Consider the following 24018-nt stretch of genomic DNA (forward strand, 5'->3'; position numbering starts at 1 on the left):
TGTTCATGGAGTGAGTTACATGTGACCCTTAATAAACATATTAGTCTACTATCTCCAGTAATAAAACTTTTTCTAGGATCACATGTAAGGTCTTATTTTGAACAGCATGGCACGTCATTTTCCTAGCCATTTGCTTATAAAGATGTCTTCCAGAGCTACCTTGGGCTCCAAACGAGATGATTGTAATAAGACTCAGTGCGGAAGAGAGACTGTGAACAGAGACTTGATATTCAAGTAAAGTTGTGTGTGAGCAGATGGAGGATGAGATCTAAAAATAGACTTTTCTCCTACTGTGACTGTCCGTGTCACAAAATCGTTGTGCAGACTGGCACAATCATTTGTCTTGGGGAAAGCTTAAGAAGCAGGGCAGTTATCGGAGCAGATGGACAGAGCTGTTGTGACAGTGTTCGCACCTGTAGTATTGCCGTGGTACTGACCCTGAAACAGTATATTCACTGCACAGTTATTTTGCTTATATATTTCAAGATACTGGCATTAAATCCTTTGAAGTGCGCAACTGGGAGCAGACTGGCAGTGTCTGGGGAATGGACTGGATGACCTGGTCGGTGTTTTTTTGTCTGCAAGACTGTTACTGCTTAGTGATTTCATCGTGATACGGTTTGTGGTTCCCTGTTAAGACTGTGTGTATTAGATGGCGTGCAAACATATGACACAGTGATAACCCTTGTCCTGGAGACCTTGCAGTCTTGCCTTTCTCATTTTATTCTTTTAGGAGTGTCTTCTGGTATTTTCTTGGAACGTGTCTCAAGGTATCAGATCCCTAAACAGCAAAAAATGATGGCTTTGTCACCAAACAATCAAGCTTTAGTTCTGCCTGTGTTTACTTATTTGATACAGGTACTAGATTTGCTTTCTGGTTAACAAAGAGGTGAAGAAAAACAGTCTTTAAGCTTAAAATTAAGTAGGTTTGATAGTGCGGAAACATAATCTGCCTTGAAATCTTCTATACCTACTAAGAGGATTAGAAATATTTTAAATGTTTTTGCAGCACTGTAAAGCTTCTAGTACAAGTAAACGTGAGATTTACATTGGGTTTGAATGTTAATGCATGGGTGAAAATGCCATGTAGCGCAGCTTGGCATGCACAGTGTTGTTACGCAGAGTCAAGGGCTCAGATCTGCCATTTTTCTGAAGAACAGTGCTTGATTTCTTCAACAGTCTCACTTGCTCCCTTCAGGTAACAGTGAACAAACAGCAGGAGTGTGGAAATCTAGACCTTCACTAACTTGCACTAGTGTGGTTTTGGTTTTTTTTCTGTGAAGCTTGGTAGTGGTAGGAAGTAATTCTCTGAAAAGGTTTACTTTTAACAAAGAATAAGAGGGTTTTTGGACCATCTTGAACAGAGTAATTCTCCCCCCGCCTTCTTCTTGGGAAATGCAGTTGCTATTTTTATCAGCTTTGATCATTTGCTTAATGTGATGGGTATTTACTCAGGGGACAAACATTCTGCAAACTCAAAATTTTCACTTAACCCTTAAAATCTTCCCCTCTGCCCCTAAACAAAGCCTCTTTTGCATTTTTGCTAAATGCAAATATTTAACAGAAGGGAAAGCAGACTAATGATTTCCCTGTTTTTGTTTGTGAGAGAGATGTTTATTGGAAAATTTGGGAAAGCAAATGTTTAACCAGTGCTCCCTTGAGTATTTCTGTCTTTTTAGAGTGATGATTTGGGCATGCTGTGGTCCTGCGCCGGATGAGGTTGTACACGTGAGTGTGAGTTACAGCAGGAGTAGGTGCAGATGGCATTTTTTTGTGTTTTATGCCTTTGTCCTGTGTGCCTTTTAAGACAGCTTGACACTTCTTATCTGGAGACACTGTTTTCAATTGCTTATAACTCTGCTAAACTTCGTAACTGTTTGGGATGAGAGTTTATTTTCCAGGCATCTGTTTTAGGCAGTGTGTTCTGGACACAATCAGCTCCCTTCTTCGGTCTTTGCTGCGAGCAACTGTGAGAAAAATGCTGTTTTCTTCATGTGAACTATTTAAAAGTATGTTTAACCTGTTCTTTGAAGTTCTAGCGTTGTAGTGCTGGTGGGTGACGCTTTTCAAGAGTGAATACCTAGGTCAGAGGTGATTATTTTTTTTTTTTTAACACCCCCCCCCCACCCCCCCCCAATCTAAATGTGTTTGACCAAGTTCCAAACCTTTGGAAAAAAGTTGGAGTTTGCATGTGGTCAGCAGGGCCTTGCTTGATACTCTTGTCTCAAATCTGGTTTCATCTGGGAGTGAGGTTGGTGAGGGGATGGATTGGAGAACAGAACTGTTGCAGGTTGGGCAAAGGAACTAAGTGCAGGGATGCGCAATGCTGGGGTTTAGATGTAAGAGCAACTGCACTAGATTAGATCAAGGTGCATCAAGCCTGGCATCCTGACTCAGACAGTGGTCAATGCAGCTGTCGAGGAAAATGCGAAGACAAGCCAAGAGTATAATGATACTTCCAGAGTGCTTACTCCACCTCTTGACCTGTGTTTCAGGAAGCCAGAGGCCAAATCTTTGCATTTAGTTGTTGGATTTCTACTCTATAAAGCTTCACCAGGAGATTAAGACTTGGCTGAGCAGGGAGGCACAACAAGGAGTCTGTCATGTGCAGAGCGAGAGGAGGAGCAGCAGGAGAGTGGAGGGTGGTGGATATAGGGCAGAAGCTGTTTAGTGTGGGGAAAGCGTGCATTACAGGACCTGACTGCTGAGCAGCATCTCCCTTAGGCCTGAGCTGGGCTCAAGAGTCGCTTTTATTCTGGTGTCAGCAGATAGCTGTGAAAGCTACTAGCCAAGCATCTGTCACTGGTCCATATGGGACATCGCATGCTGCTTATGGTATCAATTAGGCAGTTCAAGTGCTAGGGGGCTTGTGAGCTGAACATACAAGTTCATTCTGCTAGTGAATCAGATAAATGGTTACTTGATACTGCTTGAATAGGCATTTCCCTTGTTTTAGCTTGCTTTGGTGAAAAGCTAGGGAATTACAAACGTCCTAGGCACTGAAGGAAAATTCTTATGGCTGCTAAGTCAAGTGTTTATAACTGCGGAGCAGTTACGACATACCAGCGTGAAGATTGCCTGTGTAATCCTGCTTCTGCCCCTGTGTACACAGGCATGAAGATGCAATCTGTTACTGTGTCCTTACCGGATATTTTTCCCCCGCAGGATCTGTTCCATGTTTGGTACGCGGGGTGCATGGCGCACTCCACAAATAATACAGTGCGATGGTGAACTCTGTGTGTGTGTGAGACGTCTGGTCAAATTAAGATTTCATTGACCTGACGTATCCTACCTTCCCTAGGCCGTACTTGATAATACGATGTCTCTCCTATGCAGTTTAGTACGTGTATACATAAACAAGGGTGAATAGGTGTGGTGTAGTTTGTCTACAGCATTATGCTGGGAGGAAGCAGATGGTGCGAGCTTGGTAGATTATCTTTTTCCTGATACTTCTAGGTGAATTCAGTGCGGTGCAGAATTGGTATCTGTCCATCACTCAGGTATTGGGAGCTCCCAGTAGAAGCCATGGGGAAGATCTGCTGCCTTTTGTGTCCTGACCTGCTTCCCCATGGAAGCGCGGGGCTGGAGTGGGAAGCTGTAGTCGGGACAGGGTGGTGCCCCACTCCTGCTATTTTGCTGCAGTTATCCAGAGGGTGTAAACCAGCACCTAAGTTAGTCCCTGGGCGTTGGTAATTGCAGTGATCCCAAGACAGTCATTCATTAGGTGTCACAAGGGAAGCAGGTGTCTTACAGGCAGAAGGGAAAGGATCTAGCCTTGGGAAGGCTCTGCTTTTTGACAGGTAGTGTTTCCAGGTGCCTGGGCAGCAGCTGTGGGAGGAAGGATGCACATCCCGTATTTCCAGGCCTAGAGTTGTTTTTTTTGCTCTTGCCTCTCCCATTGTTTTCTGTTAATGTGCAGTTGATGGGAGGATTATGATGTCTGATGAAATGTGGGTTGAGGAGGCTGGAGGCATGGCAGGACTGGCAAACCTGGGAGGGGAGTTCATTGCTGGAGGCAGGGTAGGGAGAGAGGTGATGGTGGCACTGCAGGCAGGTGGTTACTAGGGGAGAGAGGGCTGTACCCTAGCAGGGTGGTGGAAGCCTGGCCTGTGGAGGGAGGGTTTGTCCCTCTCTGGAGCAGGCAGGGAAAAAGGGGACCCCTTCTGTGTCTGAGATCCTGATCCAGGCCTGAGCATGCAGCTCAGCTGCGCTATAGAAATTCAGGCTTGTACCCCATGTAAGATGATGCTTTTCCATGCCTCCTGGGTGGCCATGTAAAACGAAGGGAAAGCCAGTGCATCTGTGGGCAGCATGTTCCCTGCCTGAGGTCAGGATCTGACCCTGCCTCATTTAAACTGGAGCTCCACTTTGGGAAAGGGGAACCAGCAAGCAAAAACCCATTCTACCCCAAAATAACGGCTTAAGTTGTTATGGGAACTGTGCCAGCCTCCAAATCCCTTTGCCAAGCTGTGGGGATTACAGTTTCATTTTCCTGGGGGATTTCTGTCTTTTGTTCAGTGCCTTATTTTTTGCATGAATACTCAGGCCCTGGTCCTGCCACAGATCCACGAAACCCATGATCTTGACTGCAGCAAAGCTCGAGGCAGGAGCCTCTGCAGCTTGGGAGCTGTAATGTGAGTCCAGCTTCACGATGAGGTGGCTACACCTGCTGAAGAGACATTTGTCTGCTTAGGCAGAGTCATTTCGAAACGGGCAGCACATGCCCCTGGGAGCGATCAGGCTGCCTCTTTGGGGGGTGTCTCACTTGCAACCAGGCTGGGGCAGGATGGAGCGTTCACTGATATACTGGAGAAGTACTGAAGTGGCCAATATACACAACTGTGAAATGCATCATGGCGAAAGAGGGAGACCCAGTGTTCATATCGGTCATTAAATGTTATCTGGGATTTTACTTTTGAGGAGCAAAAATTGTATTTCAGGCCAGAATGCAAGGGATTTTTTTTTGTTTTCTGTTTTGTTTTTTTTTTTTTTTTAAGTTGACTTTGCTTGTCTCCCTTCTAAAGTGGGATGCTGGGAGAGGTTTGTATTTCCTTACTGGGACAGTTGTGCAGAGCGCAGTACTGGCAGGAATGTAACCTGTTCACTATGGAAAGTATTTGAGCAAATGTTTATTGCGTGCTGCCACCAGAATGCTGCAGTTATCTTGTGCCAGACGTGCACAACAGACTGCAGTGAGGAATAGGAAACTGTTCTCGTTTGTTTATTTTATCTCCAATACCACGATGCCTCGCGGCACTGGCAGAGCTGAGGTCCAAATCTCAACCCCGAGCAGTAGGTTTTTGCCCATGGTAATTCTCCTGGGGAAGAAGCAGCATCTGTATCTATGTAGACAGCTGAGCTGCGTCTGCTCCCTGGCCCTGTGGGGAAACGCAGGCTGTCTGGCTGTATTTCTCCTCCTGCCTTCCTAAGCAGGTCATGTTTCCCTGTGGGTTTTGCTTGGCATCTGCAGCTTGTGGTTTCATCCCGAGTGCCTTGTTCTATGTATCAGACCCTTCGCCAAACACAAAGCCGTAGGGTATCTGCAGCACATATAGCCAGCATGATATGTACCTCTGTGGAGACTCCTGCGTGCTGTTGAAGCTGCTTTTGCTGCTCCCATGCTAAGCAGGGGCTTTTGCTGATTTGATGTGTGCAGTTTTGAGAATGGCAAGCGAGCTGCCTGGTTGCATGTCTGATTGGAGACTGATGATCCAAGATGTTGGTGCTGGTATGGGACTGGCAGACCCAGAGGTGTCACTCCTATCTGTCAGTTGGACTCTCTGTTTAATATGATCTTGGTAGAAAGAAGAGCTATAAAATACTTCTGTCTTCAGATATATACCGCATGTGCATTTTGTCTACTAGATATTTAAAACATGATGCATTGTAGGTAGTATGATGGAGACGCAGGACAGCCTTATATTAGGAAGTGACTTGAATGTCTGGAAATGCAAGCCCTGGGTGAGCTTAGTGTAGTAACAAGTCAGTGTCCATGTTTTCCCTTCAGAGAAGTGTAAGTGTTGTTAATCAGAAAAGCACACATTGTGTTTTCCCGAGAGTTGTTTTCATTTGGTAATGGGTCCAGTGTTGGGACACGGTGAGAACGCTGTGTTCTTCCTTCATTCCTAGCCCCTGGGAGCGTAGCCTTATTTCTTGCCTGCAGATCACTAGGGCTTAGGAGGAAACCTCCCTTGCCTGCCTTCTTTTTCCCTTCTCAATCTAATCTGAGGTGCTCCAGTTCTGGTTTTGTTGTTCGGATCCAAGCAGAATCTCAGTGATCCTTGCCATAGCTTGGGAGTGCTGCTCTCTCCGTTGCGAGTGCTTTTCTGGTGAAACAGATTAACTGCTAGGGTGTACTGGTTATTTGCTGCTTTTGACATCTGGATATAGGCACTTCAGGGTTTTTTTTTAACACTTTATAGGAAATTCATATTTTTTTTCTACTTGGACCCCTGTGTCCCCTCCTGACAGATGGATCCGTCTTGCCTTTTGTTCTGGAGGTTGTGATTGATCATGAGCAAGGCTCAGGATTTAGTGCAAGTGTGCATTTAAGCTAGGGAGTCCTCTTATATTTGTGATTCATTCAACTTAATTGCAGCTTTTCAATTTATAGATGCCTAAAATCTTTCCAGCGGAGTTGCAGACTGTTGGGAGCTCTGCACCCATGGGCTGCTCTGTAACACGTGTTGACTCAGGCTTCTGAAATCACTTTCTGTGATTCAGCGGGTCATGCATTAGAAACCGCTGGCCTGCTGGGATGAAGTGACTTCTCTAGGACTGTTCTTGGGCTCTCGCCTGTTACCAGTCCGGAAACTGGTTAGTCTTTTCTTTGGAAGTGGGACTGAGGCAGTCTGCTCCTTTCTGAGAACAAAAGCACCATCAGCTGCCGGGTTGTTGCTGTCACCGCACACAAGAGCTGTTTACGTTAAGTGTGACTGATGTTGGAATAAACCACACCTCGGTTCTCAAGTAAGAGTGACCTTTGGCAAGTCAGCATCAAAATAAATAAGGTGTGATTTTAGTTATTTTAAGTTGAGTTTCCTTGGAGACAGGCCCTTAGGAACTCCTGCTGCCAGTTCCTGTGATGTTTGCTGGTTTCACATAAACAAAACTGAGAAAATTCTTCTCTTCTCCACAAAAGCATGAAATTTCACAGAAGTGCGATCTGGGTAACAGTTAGCTGTGTTCCTGGTGTGCTCTTTAAAGAGATGCTGAAAGGTAGTACCAAGACTGTGGGTCAGATTTTGCATATCCTTTTGACTCCTTTTGCAAAGGGCCATCTTGAACACAGCTGAAGCTCCCTTGGAAGATGGGAAGTTTTGGCATAAATTGGTTTCTTTGGTGACCTCTTCCTGCTTTTATGTAGGGGAATATCATGCTGCTGGAATAAATCTCTGCTTCCCTGTGATGATGCTCATCTGGTTTGGGACCCCTGAGTGGCTGTAGTCAGCTGTTGTGAAATACAGCAGCCCAGAGGCTGTGCTGACTTGCATCAGGGTCAGATCCAGGGCAAACTGAATTTTTGGGAGACAGCTGGTTCCCAGAAATAAACCCTTTATTAAATGACCTGTGACTTGGTACCAGATAACATCTACCCTATTTTTTGTCCGGATTAGCTTTTTGGGGTAGCAGCCTTTCTGCCCTTGGAAGGGGGCTAGAGGGATTGTTCTGCCTTTAAATTCTGTTAATCTTTAAATGAGTGTCTGTGATGTGCTGTAAAAAGCGAAAGCAAACGTTGCTGCGCCAGTTAATCAACGTTCCCTCACATCCCGTTGGGAACAGTGATGCCCACAATTTTGGGTAGCCAAGGAACCGGGGAAGACCTTGCATCTGTGCTGTGCAGGCAGGACCCCTGTACGCGGTAGTCTTTGAGTCCAGCAGGATGAAGCATAGTTACATAAATGCCCATGGATGGGGAAAGGGGATTTCTACCCGTGCTGTGAGCGGGGATGGTCTTCCCCCTCTGCTTTGTAGGAGCCCCAGCCCAGGTGCAGTGCCCACACAGCCCAGTTGTTGGTGGAAGGAGATCTTCTCTCATCCTCCCAAAGGGTGTGAGAGACCGTGTGGCAGGTCAGGTACAACCCCAGCTCGTGTAGCATCAGCTGCTGTGATACGCAAGGCTGTGGCTGGAGATGTTCCCATCCTCGGGGCTGTTTGTCGAGGTCCAGGTCCTGGGCAGCATCCCTCAGCCATCCTTACCTGGACCATCCTTACCTTATGCTGCACGTACCTGCCACAGCCACTTGGGTGACTGCAAATTGGACTGAGGGGCTGCATGTAATGTGAATAGTAACAGAGAGAAGCAGCAGCTTTGTAGTGCAAATGGTTAAGACCTACCTTGAGGTTGGGGTCAGACACCAAGCGTGGGGATTCCACGGGGGTGAGAGGTTTGCGTGTTCCCCTCCTGGGAGCGCGTTGCTCTGCGTCGCTTCCCACCTGTAGGGCTCGGCATAGCGGGAGAGACAAGTGGGGTGTCCCTCACCGCGCTGTCTCTGCCTCTCCCACCAGTTGTTTGTTTCTTTGGGGAGTGATTGCTGTCCGAACAGCACCAGTTGGGCAGCAAAGCATTGAGTGCTGCCTCGTTTTTCAGCTGGGACTCATGTGAGCTGACACCTTGAATTTAATTCAGCAGGGTATGGATAACTGTATTAGTGAGACAGCTAGAGGCTTGGAGTCACCCGCCCCTCTCCTCACTGCCTCTGCTTGCGGTGGCATGTTGTGAATGGTGTGAGGGAAATGGCAAGGTGGAAGGGCAGTCTTCTGGCCAAGTATGTGCTTGCTTCATATTGGTACTTCAGGGTTATTCTGGAGGACAGGTCTCCTGCGCTGACATGTGCTCTGCAGGGGGAGGAGGTGCCGTTTATCAGTTGTTGGGATATAACCAATGTGCTTGACATTGGCAGGGGCAGAAGAAATTCCTGCAAATGGTAGCAGTTTGTCAGGAAAAAACCTCCGTGTTTTCACCAAGGAATTCCCCTGAAACTATCTTTGCCTCTGCATGCTTGCAAGGAAGTAATGGCTTGCTGAGAGCGGTGCTGTGGAAACCAGCGTGTTTATACTTGGGAAAAGGGAAGGACTTTTCACCAAGAACTTGTTGGTCGATGCCCAGGAAGAGGAGGATTAGCTGACTTAGAGCCTGGCTCGTCTCCCTGCTCTGGTAGCACACCCTACCCTCCCCTGGCCCGAGATACCAGGGAGGTCTCGGTGTCGCGTGCGCGTGCTGATGGAGTGACCGGTTCCAGTGACCGGTTGAGGTCAATTGCAGCAAGAATTCAAGTTACGAGAGGCAGTAGGTCTAAATACAGTCAGTCTGGTGTCTTTATAGCTGTAACATGCTGTATTTCAAAATTATTCAGAGATTTTGTTGTAATACTTCTTCCTCAGAAGTCTGACGCTATTCCTGCTGAAGTGTTGTACTCTGTTTTGAAGATAAGGTGCGTTTGGTCTTTGTGCATTGTGGCAAAGCCAGTGGCTCCAAATCACTGTGCAGTTCAGTGTTCTCAAAGCTAGCTTTAAATTTGAATTTTCCTAGAGTTGCTTTCTTTCTCATCCCAAGTTTAATAACCTCCCTCCAACTTTGAAAACAACCTAGAATTTAAATAAACTCTGGGACATAATCCTGGGAACAGTATACATTGTTGTGAATAAGTTTGTTTTGTAACTTAAGAAAATGATTTTTTTCTCTTTGAAAAATAGGAAGAAATCATCCCAAATAGGAACATCCCTAGTGATGAGGCCACTGGCTTCAGCTAGTGAAAAATGGAGCTCTTCTAGTTTGCACTGGATGAGATCCTGCCCCCCAGGCTTTCAGTGTGACTGGTTTTGTTTTCAGTGTGTATTGATATAATTTATTGAAATTACAGCATAGTCTTGACAGCCTTCAGTGATCCCCCCCCCCATGGAAATAATGTATTGTCTTCAGTGAACTGTTTAAACAACCATGGAAGCATTTACTGTTTATCCTTTGGTTATTTATAGTAGTAAATAATATTTATTCCCACTTTTCTCGTCTCTCCCCCTACCCCATATCAAGTTAGTTTAATGTCTAAATGTTGCTTTGGTTAACAGTGTCTCTTATGCCTGACTGATCTCACATTCATTGTGCTTTCATTGCCAGTCCCGCAGTGTCGATAAGCAGCACGCTGTAATCAACTATGACAAGGAGAAAGATGAGCATTGGGTGAAGGATCTCGGGAGCTTAAATGGCGTAAGTAGCAAACCTCCTGGCTGATGGAGGCGAACACACGGCATGCTGAGTCTGCAAGCGCTTGTGAGCTTGCTTAATTCTACTGCTAGACCCTTTTGGGTCACTGCAACTGTTGTCATGAGTTAAGCTAAACATACATAATTTTTTGCAAGGCCTGAGATTGAGGTCACATAGCATCTCATCTTAGACGAGGAAAGCTTTGGTGAATTTTGTATTTCTTTTTCCCTTCCTTCTGGTGTCCTTGCAGAATGCTTCAGGGCTCACAAAATCATAGAGCCTCTTGCAAAAGAGGAGGAGATAAATTCAGTCTCATTTTGGGGATGTTAACATTAAACTGGTGAAGATTCTGGACCAGCTGTTCAGCATGAGCAGGATGACCTTTTGGCAATTCAGTTGTCAGTGCATGGAGTGATTTATGGGATGATGAGACATTTAATTTTTGGGGGGAGAAACTATTTAAAACCACCTCTTTTATAATAAAAATTGCTCTTCTGCCTGCCTTGAGCCTGGCTTCTGTGAAGACTGAGGGGTAATGCGAGCCGAGAACAGGGAGCTGAGCCTGCCTGAATGTTAACGTTTGCTCTGATCCCGATTCACGCAGTGGTGTTAGGCAGCTCGGTGAGGGCTTTGTCTGCCCGCCTGAATTCTGTGATTTTTTTTTTTTTTTTTTTTTTTAAATTCACTATCGTAGTTAAAACTGTCCTAATGTCGTAGCATGCCTCTTTTTTGGCTGTTTTTTCATACCAATGGAGCTATTCTTCTGCTGGAGCAGGTCTAAGCTAGATTCACATAATTGTCTTCCCAGTAGGGGTTTTACTGCAGTCATTGTTTTGAGCTTAGAAACAGAAGCCCTCCACCATCACAGCCACAAAACCACAAGACAAACCCAGAAACTTGTACAAAAACAGTGGCTAAAGCAGACCTCAACTGTTCTGCCTCTTCTGGCATCTGAAAACAGCAAGAATGAGTGTTAATCCTTCTCAGCCTAATAGCTGAAGGCACGGAGCCCTGCTGAAATGGGAATATTTCCAGTAACTGCTCTGGGCTCCAGCTGGATCCCTGGTTCAAAACCTGTGGTATTTAACTCCTGGTGGCAAAATAGCAGCTGAAAATTCTGCTTGCAAGAGAGGGAAGGCTTGTACCACTAATTCTCTTCTAACTTCACATGCTAAAGCTTATGACTATACAACACTTTAATAATAGACTTGTGCTCAGAGGGGCAGTGGAGTAAAAGGAGTTACAGGCAGTGCCTGTCTTCTGCATCTGGTCAAACACACTTCTGTTGGAGAAGACTGTTGTGGCCAAACTGAATTTATTTTGCATGAAAGAAACATAGGTCCTTATTTGAAAATTTTCACGAAAACTTGTTTTACCCCCTGAAACTAAAGAAATCACTTTTGAGGCCCTGATTTTAATTCCGTTTTCAGAATTTGCTTTTATTTTGTATTTACTTTATGGCTTGTCAGCAGTGCATTCTATGGCTTTGCTGGATAATCTGTTTAATATTAATTGCTGAAATGTTTTGTACTGTTTTTATTATGTTCAGCTGATTCTGCAGTCTCTATTAAGGGTCTTTTGGTTTTGAAGGTAGTGTTTCTATCTGCAATAAGCAGTTTCCTTGGGTTATTTTATTTGAAGTAACCATGGACGAATAGGTAACAACATCAAAATGCGTTTTCTTGCAGCCTTTTGTTTTGCAGAAAATTCAGCAAATAATTATTCCTGTTCCAGATTTGACTGTTGTGGGATTTTTAAATATTAAAAAATTTCATGCAAATAGGAATTCCGTGCCTTTTAACCTGCTTCACTGCTTTTATTCTGGAATTACAGGCCTGTTCCCCAGCTCTTCTGTAAATTGCCAGGAAGCTGGCGGCTGTTGTCTGCTGAGGTTCTAGTTTCCTGCGCTAGCATTTATTTTTCCCCTGTGGTTAATACTTGGTCTTATGCATGTTTGGCTTGGCTGAGCTGAGAAGGCAGAAGGAGAAGACTGTGCCTCAGCGGTGAAAGCATGTAAACTCGTTTTCTAGCATGATTTTGATTCATCAGAGCATAGTTGCGTTTGTATTGAGGCTACGAGGACCCAGCAGTGGGTTCCTGGTCTGTGAGGCTGGGTGAATCCCACCTTGCAAGGCAGGGTAACTCCTGGTGTCTGTGACTGCCCCGGGTGCAACTGAGTGCCTAATCCCCATTAGAACGCTGGCGCTTCTTCAACTGAGTTCCTGATTTATTTTTATTTGGCCTGGGTTATTACAAAAGTACCTGGGTTTATTTGTGAAAGATGTCCGTGAGTGCTGGATTTGTTTCTCCGTTGTTCTGCAAGAATTGTTCCTTAGGGGGTCCCCTTGAAAGGCAGGCATCTGAGACATCTGAGACGTTTGTTCACAGCTATGAAGTCCATTTCTTGCACTTCTATAAGGATGAGTTAGTTTCTCTGGGCCTCAATTAGCTGCCTGGAGCATAGGAAAAATGAGTCTGCGCATCTTTTGTGTGAGGGGCCTGTTGTACTGAGATATGGTGTCTTGGACGATGTGGCCTCAGACATCATGGTGATGCCCCTGCAAATGCTTGTTTTCCTGCATGTTTTCATTTCCCCCTTCCTCTGTGACAGGCTTTGCTTGTTAAATTATCAGGCCTTGGGGCTGGCACCAGTCTTGTTTGACATCCAGCTGATTCCCAGCTCAGTAATTAGAGTATGAGTTGCACCATTTGCTGCTTTTGCTGGTTGTGAAGGGTGGAGGAGAACCAAGAGCATCTGAAGCTCCCAACTTCAGGCACCTCACTTAAGTGTTCCAAGTCGGGGACTAAAATTCCATTTGCCGTTGGTGGAAAGGTAAATCTCCCTAGAGGTCCCTTAAGAGCACCTTGCTTTGAAGCATAATTGGGGTGCTCTAACTTGCCCATGGGAGCTACTTGCCAGTGTTGATTTTTCTAGGGGACTTAGCTCCTCACCTGGCTGACTTTGTGCTAGTGCACCCTGAATGTGTGCAGTGCTGTTGGCAGATGGGCATGGGTGTCCTCCAGGAGCCCCGTCCATCTGAGATGCATCACCTTGATACCCTCTGTCAGAAACCATTCCTGTGCTTCTTTCCTGCAGACGTTCGTCAATGATGTGAGGATTCCTGACCAGAAGTACATCACCCTAAAACTGAATGATGTCATTCGCTTTGGCTATGATATCCTTCTCGTCTGAAGAGGGAGGGGGACACGGTCTTTGACTGGGTTTTGTGCTGTTTGCTGCATGGGGAGTTAACAGTGCTAATTGTGACTAATGAGTAAGGGTGTTTGCTTTGCCTCCTGGAGCCTTTGGATGGTCATAAGCTTTTGTTTCTCCACCATGGACCTGATTCAGAGCATATTAACCATGATGCCTGCTACCTTCATTGGACTTTAAATCAGACCCTGCACTGGCAGTAGTGACTGTGCAGGTGCCTCTTCAGTCTCTTTCTAAGGCAGGGTTGCATTTTTTTCTTTTTATTTGGGTGGCAACTGTAGCTGGTACCAGCCAGGAAACAAACATATTTCATATGCTTTCGTATGAACTAATATCTTCCTATTTTTTTTTTTCATGCAACTTGTGTGGTTTTGTTAATCATTTCATCCAGATGCTTGCTTTGAGACAATTTGCAGGTCTTCAGCCTTAAACATTTAGCTTTGGGGCTTGTGGTCAGACCCTTGACTCTGTACTGATTGAAGTTTGCCTGTGAAAATTGCTTCTGCCACAAAAGGCAAGAGTAAATCTCTCTTTAGCAATAGCAAATTTCACCTCTATCGAGAGAGGCTAGGCTGCAGTTACTGCTTTGTTTACAGAGTCACAAATCCTGCTAGTGTCTGCTAAAATACCTTCATCCCTTTCCTTTTTATCCTGATGTGACTGTATGACTGGCTATAAGCATAGATGTTGAAATGCCTTTGTGAGGCTGCAGAGCAACAGTGGTAAGTAGAGGCTCCTATTGCTGGCTTTTCAAGTAATCTAATCCTTTTTTTCACTTTTTTCAGTTGCTTCTATCTGCCAAACTTTACCCACTCAGGCGGAATTTAGAAGTAGCAAGTGTCTTCTCCAGGTTTCTTTTTTCTTTTGTGGGAAAATTTCAGTTAAAACAGTCCAGACATTTCTGAGAATAGAGACAGAGACTAAGTTTTACCATTGCGGGGGGAGGAAATGTTTGGCTGGAAAACTCTTGCGCATCCTTGACCCCAAGGCCACATTCTTGTGCCTTGTGTTGTCTCCATGAAAATCAGTTTGTTCTTGGCCATGCTGTAGCCCTTGAAATACTCCAAACGTTGCTGGAGCCCAGAGAGCCGAAGCAGCAAGAAGAGGCTGAGCTTCCCTGGTCTTCCAGGGATCTGGGTACCTCGGCTCTAAGCAGTGACAGTGCAGGAGCACTCACTGTTGCAACAGGGATGCTTAAACTGATGCGCATGCAATCCTGGATCTGCTGGAAAAGAGGGTTTTCCAGGCCTTGTGTAAGATCATACTTTTGGTCTTGGTCTCACTCTGTCTCTTGCCATTTTAGAAATAACAAATCCTTGTTTCACAGTGGTATTTCTTTTTTTTTTTAAAAGGGGTGTAGTTGGTGAATCTCTAAAAAAAAAGGAGACAGATTATTTGCCTTCAGATCAGTATTTGAACAAGGTGCAGTTGATAAGGGTTCAGGCATACACGGGGGGGGGAAAAATACTGAGTAGCCCCTTCCCAAGTGCTGCCCAGTAAAAGAGCACCATCATCTGGGATCGTGCCTTTAAAGGTTGCGTCTCAGTGCACAGGTGATGAAGCCTGTTACAGTCCCATAGGCAGCCTCAGTTCTAGCTTTTCTTGACTTTGCAACTTTGCAAATGTTTTTTTGATGTAGCTGCTCACGTGCCTTCTGGTCTCTAGATGAGTGGGGAAACCCATAGAAGATTTGCTGTGCACTCCAGTCTACCGAAGGCATAAGCCAGTGCCTAGAGCGTGGGTAGGTTTTAGCGGCTGCAATACAGGTTTAAACTTTTTATAGAAAGCAATTCTGAGCACTAAGCAGCTGAGTTGAAGTGTTTAGTCCTGCAGCCCTTACATGGATATTCATGTGAAATGGATGGTTGCATTTATGAATTGTAGAATTTATTGCCCTCAACAGGAAAACTTTAAAGAATGTAGGTTTTAGAGTAATCTTTTTACTTCAGCATAGTTGCTATGGCAGTTACAATCTCTTCCTCTCCTTTGCTGCTTCAATGCCACTCTCTTTAGCAGTGCTTTCTGTGCATACCGCGTTCAGCTCGGTGTGGATGGCAGCATCTCCTGAGGTCTCCGAGTCGGCTGTGCACTGTTGCATAAGAGCATTTGTCTCTTTTCCATTTACAGTTTCACTTACAGAGTGTGCGGCGTTTCCCTGCTATGCCAGTATCACTCGTTTATTTTTAGTCTAACATTTTCCATCTTTCCTTTTTCCTCCCGTTTGCTCTGTGCTGTGCTGATTGGATTGTTCATGATGACATTGCCAGATGCTTCTCTCTCTCTCTCTTTTTTTTTTTTTTTTTTTTTTTTAACACAGTGTTGCTGAGGATTATTGCCTAGGCTCAACCATGTTGAACGCCTCCCTTCCTAAGAGGTCACGGCAGCTCATGACCTGATTTACTTTTCATCCAGGAAACTGCAGTGGCTGAAACGCCTTTTTGGGGCAAGAGAGCACCATGGTCCCAGGCATCCTTGAAGGGAGCTGAACTCTACTGTCCCCTTGTCCAGAGCACACGAGATTGCCCAGTCTTGACCAGGATACTGTGAGGAGAGAGTGGTCTGCCTGGAGCTGCCAGCCGGGTGGAGAGGAGAGGGGTGTGAGTTGAGTCAGGGCTCTGTTTGCTCCCCTGGGTCCTTCACGGAGCTGCTAGTGCTCCCCCAAGCTTCTCCTGCCCTGCTCCCCTTGTCTGCTGCCCTTCAGCTGGCATGGGTCTGGCCAGCAGACGTGATTGCATGCTCTCTTGCAAAACATGCACGACAAAGACCAGGGTGGGATGCAGCACAGGCAACTTTTAGTACCGTGTGTATTTTAAGCTTCTCTGGTTTTATGATCTTGTTTTCTTTCTGTGACTAAATGCTAGATTTCTCTGTCCATCCAACTGCTTTGCCATTTCCTTAACGAGTTCTGTACATTCGAACATGTATGTCCTGGAACAAATTCAACACAAAGTCCCAGAAGAAGCATTAAAGGTAAGGGTGTCTGGGTACAGGTACATTTTTAAAAAAAAATTAAGTGCTCTAGTAATGATCAAGGAGACTGAAATATTAAAATACTCTTGACGGCAGTGAAATGTTCCACAATGTGAGGCTCTTTTTGGATTGGGACTTAATAAAACCTTCCTTTGAGGAGAGATATATTTCCCAGTTATCTCAGCTCTGATCTCTCTTATCCCTGTGCTAACATGTAGGTGAAGTTATTTATGATTTCATGACTGCCAACAAAAAAGGTTACTAAAGCTGTAATGTATTAAAGAACAGTCAGCACATTAGCTTGTGGGGGAAGCACAGCAGCACTCATTCCCTCCCAGAAGTGGAGTGCAGATGCCTTTTTCTGAGCATGGTGACTTAGGCCAGCTCCATCATGCTTCCTCCAGCAGGCTAAACTTTGCTTAATTTATTCCTGTGTATCATCTCATTTTTGCCTTCAAGCTCCCAATTTTTACTTACTGAGCAGTCCTCTTTTGAGAGAGGTGTTTTTAAAACAAAGAGTTCAGTAGCAGGTACGAAATATTCAAGCATCCTCTTATCTAAGCAGAAGAGCAACCCCCTCTAGGCAAGAAAGCTGTCGTGTTCAGCTGAGGGACTGGGCTATCAGTGCCAAGCATCACCTCTTGGCTAGCAGATACTGTCTTCTTAGCCTTGGTTCCATGTTTAGGACTTGGAGAGGATCGGAAGTGTAACAGCTAGAATTGGGCAAATGATTCATTGAACTTACTCAGGGGTAATCTGGATGGGTACACCCTTTTATTAATTTACTTGTAATAAACCCACTTTTAAATAGCTCATTTGCTATGTTAATGTGGAGCCTGTTTTAAGGCAGAATCACTTTCCTAGCTGGAGACAGGGTTTGAAGAGAAATAATTAAAATATGTTTTAATTGCCTTTGCTGAAAAACTGAGATAATGCAGATGAGTGCCCTGAAAGAATTTATAAAGTTGCTTTAAGAACAAAGGGGATTTCAGGATTTGAATCCTGAATGGAAAATGGCCTAAGTTCTGATTCTTCTCAGTTTATTCTTTAAAGGGTTTCCTAATGAGCGATTTTGCAGAGCTAAGTCACAGTGACCTTCTCATGGACTAGAACTGTCACCTGATGTCTTCCAAACGGGGTATTTGAAAGTCTCTCAGCTGGCATTTCTGCTGTTCTGTAGCCTCTACTCAGGTGTGCTTTCTTTTTGTTGCAGAACATAGCTGCAGTCTTTGCCTTTGCGTGATCCGATTGCGGGGAAGGGTGGTTTATCTTTTCCATGGGCTAGCACACGGATCGCACGGGCACCCTGCAACTGTTGCTTATGTCTCTGCAGCATGAGAAGTACACCAGCCAACTTCAGATGAATTACAAAGGCACAGCAATGAAGAGGGCGGAGCAGCCCATGGAGCACGGTGTCTACACTGATTCCCCGCAAGCAAAGCTGGAGAAAGGAGAGAGGAAAGCAATTACAGGTACTTGCTCAGAAACCAGTTAATCAAGATTCAGAATAAAGCTTGAGCCCTGCACTGGGTCATGATTCTGACAGTACAGTGTTGTGGGTTGTGTCTAGGAGCAGTTCCAGAAGGGTCATCTTTCTAAACCTCTGAGTATTTCAGACTCTCAGTTTTTGGAGATTCAGCCTCCAAAAAGTATGAGCTGGCGTGATGGCTCACGCATGCCTTGTTGCTGTGTGTGTGCTGGAGAACCTGTGGGCCGAGCAGGTTTGGTAAGTTCTTTGGCACCTGTCTGGTCTATTTTTAATTTTCTAATTGTCAGCTGGTGCTTGAACAGAGACGGTGACTCAGGGTAGAAAATGTATGGCTGCTGTGGCGTGGTGCTGGCAGGCAGGCAGGCAAAGAAGCAACAAGCCATTTCTTTCAAAAAGCCCTATATGGTCTTAAATGTCTGTATTTCCTAATGTGCCAATATGTGGGACTGAAACTGACTGCCGGACTGGAAGACGCTTCAGGTTCGCTGTTCCCCAGCTGCAAACCTTTTCCATTTGAAAAATTCCTTCTGTTCTCCATTTCTTTACCCACTGCTGCCTTCCTTTAAAGATCCTTTGTCAAACTTGCTTCCTCCCTGTTCCCCATCACGGTGGGCCAAGACCTCCCCAGCAGTCTTGTCTCGCCCATCTCACCCAGATTCCTACCTCCTGTACGTACTGCCCTGGCAGATCTCTCTCCAGTTCTGCTCAGATATCAGTTGGCGGCCTTCTAGAGCTTGATGTTGCACAGGAGGAACAAATATGGTTTTAAAGTATCGCAATGAGGGATGACTGGCAGTGGTGGTCTTGAGGCACTGGGATGGCAGAGCGATTGGAAAGCTTTAGTGTTAGCAGAGAGACTGCCCGCTGGCTCTGGTGGAAGAAGGAGCAGGGAGGTGGATGGAGGGAAGAGTAAGTAAGAGTGAGACAGCACCTTGGGTGAGGTGACCTAGAGATAGATACAGCAGCTTTCTAGAAAAGTGTATGACTTCGGGTAAATCTGTTAAGGCTTCATGATAACTAATTGGAGTGGGTTGGCTGACATTAATCTCCCATGCATTGTTTTTTATGAAAATCCCTCTAAACTGACATAGTGTACTAAACCCGCATAGTTTTTCTTCCTGGTCTCGTCATTGCCTCCAGCTGTGCGTGGAAGCACATGCACATGTCCCTGTGTGCCTGACTCCCATTTTCTGCACCACAAAACCTTTCTTTGTGTTGCTTTAGCTGCGTCTGTGTGTCACCCTTCCCCATGGATGTGGCGTTTGTGACTTTGCCTCCACAAGCGTGCAGTTAAAGGGATGAAGTTGGTGATGATTAACCATGACACCGTGGAGGGTGAGAAGAGGTGAACCTCACTGGGGGGAGAGCTCTCCAGCTGCCTTTCAAGGGGCATGGGGTTCTTGAAAAGCATTGCTAGTAACTGGGCCAGTTTGCCAGTAACTGGAACCAGTTTGCGTTTGCTGCTGCCTGGTTGCATGAACATTCTCATTTTTATTCTTGCCACCTTCCAAAATACACACTGGTTGGTTTTAACCTACATAGCGTAAGCGGTTGATATTTGGAACATCTTCAAAGTCAGGACGTTGAGTGACTCCTCAGCAAGGTGACCCATTTCTCTAGTGGGGGGTTTGCAGACCTGCGTTACGTTTCTGTCATCGTTAGTGGGCACAGACCATAGGTCTAAGGCAAAAAGGGCTGTGAGAACTTACTGGGGGCCAGTGCTGAAGTATGTCAGGTGCAGTGGCACCGATGGACAGATACGAAAAAAATCTGTGAAGTGCTGCTAACCCCACTGAAAGACTGAGGAATTCAGGACTTTTTGTTGGAAGTATTTTGGTGGATTGGACTGCAGCCTGTGGAAGCAAGGGAGGGAGTCTGAGTGTTAAATCAGCTCTCCAAAAAGCATCTCTGTCACGTGAGCAGAATGATCAGTGGGTCCCTTTTTCATCAGCGATGTGACTAATTCACCTTGTCTTCAGCTGCAGACATGCACAGTTTCTCCTTGGTTGCTCGGAGGAGTGGCAGCAATTTACAATGATAAGTGGAAAGAAGAATGTAGTATTCTTACGGGGAGTGGGCTTAGTGGCAGCAGAAAGAGGCTTTGGGGAAAGAGCTGTTTTGCTAAGCCCGTAGGTATTTAGGAATTTGCATTGACTAATTAAAGCAAGGTCTGGGGTGACAAAAGCCTTTAGAAGGATCGCTTCCCAGGGCCCGGGTGGAAAAGAGGCAGAGGGAATGAAAGCTTTTAGGGAAAAGGTTTAACAAAACAATGTGAACAATTAGAGCTGCTTAGAAATGGGAGGAGGTGAGGGGCTGAGGATAAAGAGATCCGGGGGAGTGAATTGGGAAACAGCTCAGCCATTTAGTCTTTATGCTGTTGAACTTGCAGCTTTTGGGTGTATGTTGCCTGTAAGCAGAAAATCATCAGTCTTTGTGAAATGTTTGAGGCGAGGAGCTTGGTAAGCCCTGTGGGTTGGATATGGATATGAATAAGAAAAGTGCACACGGTTCAGCTAGTTAATGCTAAAAATAGCCATCAGCTCTCATGATCAAAGCCTTAAGTGATCAGGAGGCCAGGTACAGCCTTGAACTGAGCAGATCTTAAGCCTGTCACAATCCCCATCTGTTGCTACCTGAGTTGAGGTACTGGATGAGATAAGCTACTTTGTGGTCTTCTGTTCTCAACATATAGTTAATCCTCAGGCTGATCTTAAATTTTTTTTTTTTTTTAAAGCCCTCACAGGCTGATGGCACTAGATAATGCTGAATCTGATGACTAGCCTCTGAATAACTGCTGCAGGCGTGAGTTTCCAGGGGTGGAGGCTGCCCTCAGCGTCCAGCTGAAATGGGCATCACCGACTGCAGGAGCAGGACTTGAGCTTCTTCTGGGATCTGTGAAATAGGCTCGCTCACCAGGTTAGCATCGGTGTCATTAGGGAGTCCTCCCAACAGACTGGCCGACTTGAAAGTCCAGGGCTGAGGTCAGCAGGCAGCATGGACGGAGGCAGTGGGAGTTGTGCCCAGTTGTGAAGTGGTTTCCATGGTCTTTGGCTGCTTTCCCCATGAGATCATGGTAATAGCTATTTAGATGCACAGCTCTACCCTAGCCTTTAATTTAGGGGAGTGGTGGTGGTGTATCTGCTTTTCGTCTGAGCTAGGGTGGTGGTACCTGCAACATGTTAAAGGTTTGACCATGTAATTGGTACAAATAAATTTGTGATTATCAGCCTGATTTGAAAGCCTCTGGAATCTGTGTATGTTCACAGCAGGTACAAAAGACCAGGGCTTAGGTTTGCCATGCACATGTGAAATAAATACTGCAGCAGAGAGTCAGAGAATTGCTTTATGGTTATTCCTACAAGGTCTGAATTCTCTATTTTGGAGAGGAGTTAAAAAGCAGAGATGTAAGGAATTAATTTTAAAATGTTATAGCTAGATCATCTTTTTTTTTCCCAAGGCCTCTGCCATAAGAAGCTTACTCTGCATCTTCTGAAGATGGACATTATTGTTATTAATAATGAATCAAAAACAGTTTGACTTGAAGCAAGCTGGATTTCTCATGCTTTTGTTATGACTTGCTGTAGACAGCTTCAAAGCTGCGTGTGCTTCTGTCAGCAAAGAAATTTGCCATTGCTGTCTCTCTCTCTCTCGTGATGGTTTGAAGCTTTGCAAGGACCTGGGCGAAGCGCAGCCTTCAGTTCTGTCCTGACCTCAGGGGACACCTTCAAGGGAAATCAGACTCCTGCGGTGGGAGCTGCATGCTCGTCATGAAAGCTCTTCTGCCCACTCACTGATAGAAAGCAGCATTAACGCAGGCGTTTTCCTTTCCCTTCCATCACCTGGACTGTATTTTTGGTCCTGTCCTTGTGTTCTGTGTGATTCATTTCTCCATAAATACATCCTTTGTATTGACACGTCTCATTTTCTCTTGGTGTGGTGCCTGTCCTTCACGTGATCAGTAGTTCTGTATTAATTTAACAGGCCACGCTCTTGTCAGACTTGTTAAACAAATGGACCTCCCTTGGTCTACGCTAAAACAGCCTTCATTTTTTCTTTTGAGTGACTGCCCCAAAGACTGAAATCCAGGAGCAGAACGTGTGTGTGTGTCAGTGGTCTCCCCTGTATTACACTGTCACCGGTAGCTCAGTATTTATCTGGCTGAATGCTTGTGCTGACCTCAATTCAGTTATCTAAAAGGATGGGTTTTGGGCTGTCTGCCTTGAATTGATGAGCCAAGAAATATGTCTAAATGAATTGGCACCATCTGGGCAGCCTGGCACGGAGTGGAGAGAGGTGGTAACGAGCTGCCATCAATTGGAGGAAGTCTCATGTCATTAAAATGACTGAGCAGTTAGTTTTCATTGGAGTTCCTTGCTTCACTGCTGACTCGGGCAAGCCCTGAGTCTCTCTGCTCTTGCAAGGGCTTTCATCTTGCACTAAAGTGTAACAGACAGGTGGTGGCTTCAGGGAGGTTTGCCTGTCTTGGGACACAGGCAGCCGCGCTGCTCTGGATGCTGCAGGTCCAGGTTGAGGTTGCTACCCAAAATGCATCCCAGCTGGTGAAAAGCCAAGCCCCCTGGCACAGCTGCATATATAGCTGCTCCCTGGCCCGCTCCTGTCACAGCCATCTGGTTTAGCTGCCTTTTTATCACGCCTCCTCCCCCCCCCCCTTTTTATACAATATTGTTGTGTTCGAGCTGGAGCGGGGAGAGGCGTCAGGTTGGTTGTGCTGGCAAATTAGAAGGGACGGAAGCTTCTGACATGAGCAGGGGAGCAAATTCATGTAGCTCTTCTGAAGTCAGGGAAATTTTACTCTAGCTCAGGATCTGGCCACTTTCAGCAGTAGCCGAGAATGAGGGTGTGTGTGTCACTTGATAATGTTACTCAAAATGCAAATTAATATGAAGGCTCAGTGGAAACATTAATTGCTCTTAAAATATTGAAACTGTCCCCAAATAGCAAGATACTGACTCCTCAGCTTCCCATCTGTGCTTTTTGCAGTCTTTAGAATGAAGTTCCAGTTTATTGTGGAGGCTGGGAGAGGGAAGGAATGAAAAAAAACCCCACAGAAGTGAGCAGATGTATTGCACACACTGTAACGGGGTGTTGCAGGTGGGGCCACGGCAGCTCTGTGCCCCAGGGGGGCAGGAGGGACCTTCTGCCGCCACGCAGGGAGTGCAAGGGAGCGGCTTGCGCCCTGGCGGCCCCAGATCCGTGCACTCTGCCCAACCTGACATGCCCTGGGGTTTTGACTTTCTGCTAGCTTTTGTCAGAAGGGGAATTTGGGGAATTTCCAAGCATCTATTAGGGCTCTTTAGGGTAGAGGGGGAAATTTGAGAAGGCAGAGGAACTGGATCATTATTCTTTATAAATACTCTTTTTTTTTTTCCTTCAGCTTTCCTTGTAATCCCAGAGTTCCCTGTCAACAGAAAAGTCTGACCAATGTTGACTTGCTCCCCTAGCTGCTTTTTCCCTGTAGCAGAAAAGCTCCTGGAGGACAAAGGCAGTAGCTCCTGTGTCCAGTATGCAGGTGGGCTGGAGCAGCTTCTGGGAAGAAGTCTGTCCTGCAGGATGGATGTGAGCTCTCTTAGCTCACTTCTGCCCCTTTGGAAACAAAATTTTCTTGGAACAGATATCTAGAACCTTCTAGGTTAGGGGGCCTTTGGGATCCTGGGAGGGGCTGAGATGCGCTGGAGAGACAAGCTGTAATGAGGCAGCTCTTGGCAAGGTGCAAGCGGTAACAGCATCCATGCTTAGGAATGATGCTGGTTGTGCAAGAGTTGAGTGCAAGATGGTCGTTGCATTTCATCTGTAGGGTAGTATGCTCAGGATTTGTTCCACCAGCAACTTAAAATAAGCCACTGATGATCTTTCAGAATTGATCATATTAATCTGAGACAAGTATTCAAAATCTCATGTGTTTCTTCAGGGTTGAACCCTTCACTGTGCCCTGTTGACCTTTAGGCATGAGTTATCCCAGACATAGCTGGCTGTTGTTAATGGATTTGTCCATGACCCAGTGGTGTTCTCCTCCCGGCCTTGACTGCCTCTTGGCCATCAACCCTAAGATCAATACTGCACTTGGGTGATAATCCATTGCAATGTGTGCCCGAAAGAAGGGCCTGACATTGGTAGAGCAGA

At 45.7% G+C, this 24018-nt stretch overlaps 1 protein-coding gene across 5 annotated transcripts in view; it reads left to right on the forward strand.

Annotated features, from left to right (window-relative positions):
- Positions 1-24018, forward strand: part of CEP170B (centrosomal protein 170B) — a 60188-nt gene that overhangs the window by 4127 nt on the left and 32043 nt on the right. For 4 of the 5 annotated variants that reach the window (XM_087747878.1, XM_087747880.1, XM_087747881.1 and 1 more), the window contains exons 1-2: positions 16328-16388; positions 17722-17860. In XM_087747878.1, the coding sequence (XP_087604004.1) occupies positions 16338-16388; positions 17722-17860 (190 nt within the window). In that variant the 5' untranslated portion in view covers positions 16328-16337. Of the gene's footprint in view, positions 1-10117; positions 10208-13301; positions 13381-16327; positions 16389-17721; positions 17861-24018 lie in introns of those variants that run through there. The other variant, XM_087747882.1, reaches the window with a different exon arrangement.

Source organism: Nipponia nippon, unplaced genomic scaffold, assembly GCF_047370975.1.
Source record: "Nipponia nippon isolate SJK-2023a ecotype South Korea unplaced genomic scaffold, ASM4737097v1 scaffold_11, whole genome shotgun sequence".
Taxonomy (NCBI): domain Eukaryota; kingdom Metazoa; phylum Chordata; class Aves; order Pelecaniformes; family Threskiornithidae; genus Nipponia; species Nipponia nippon.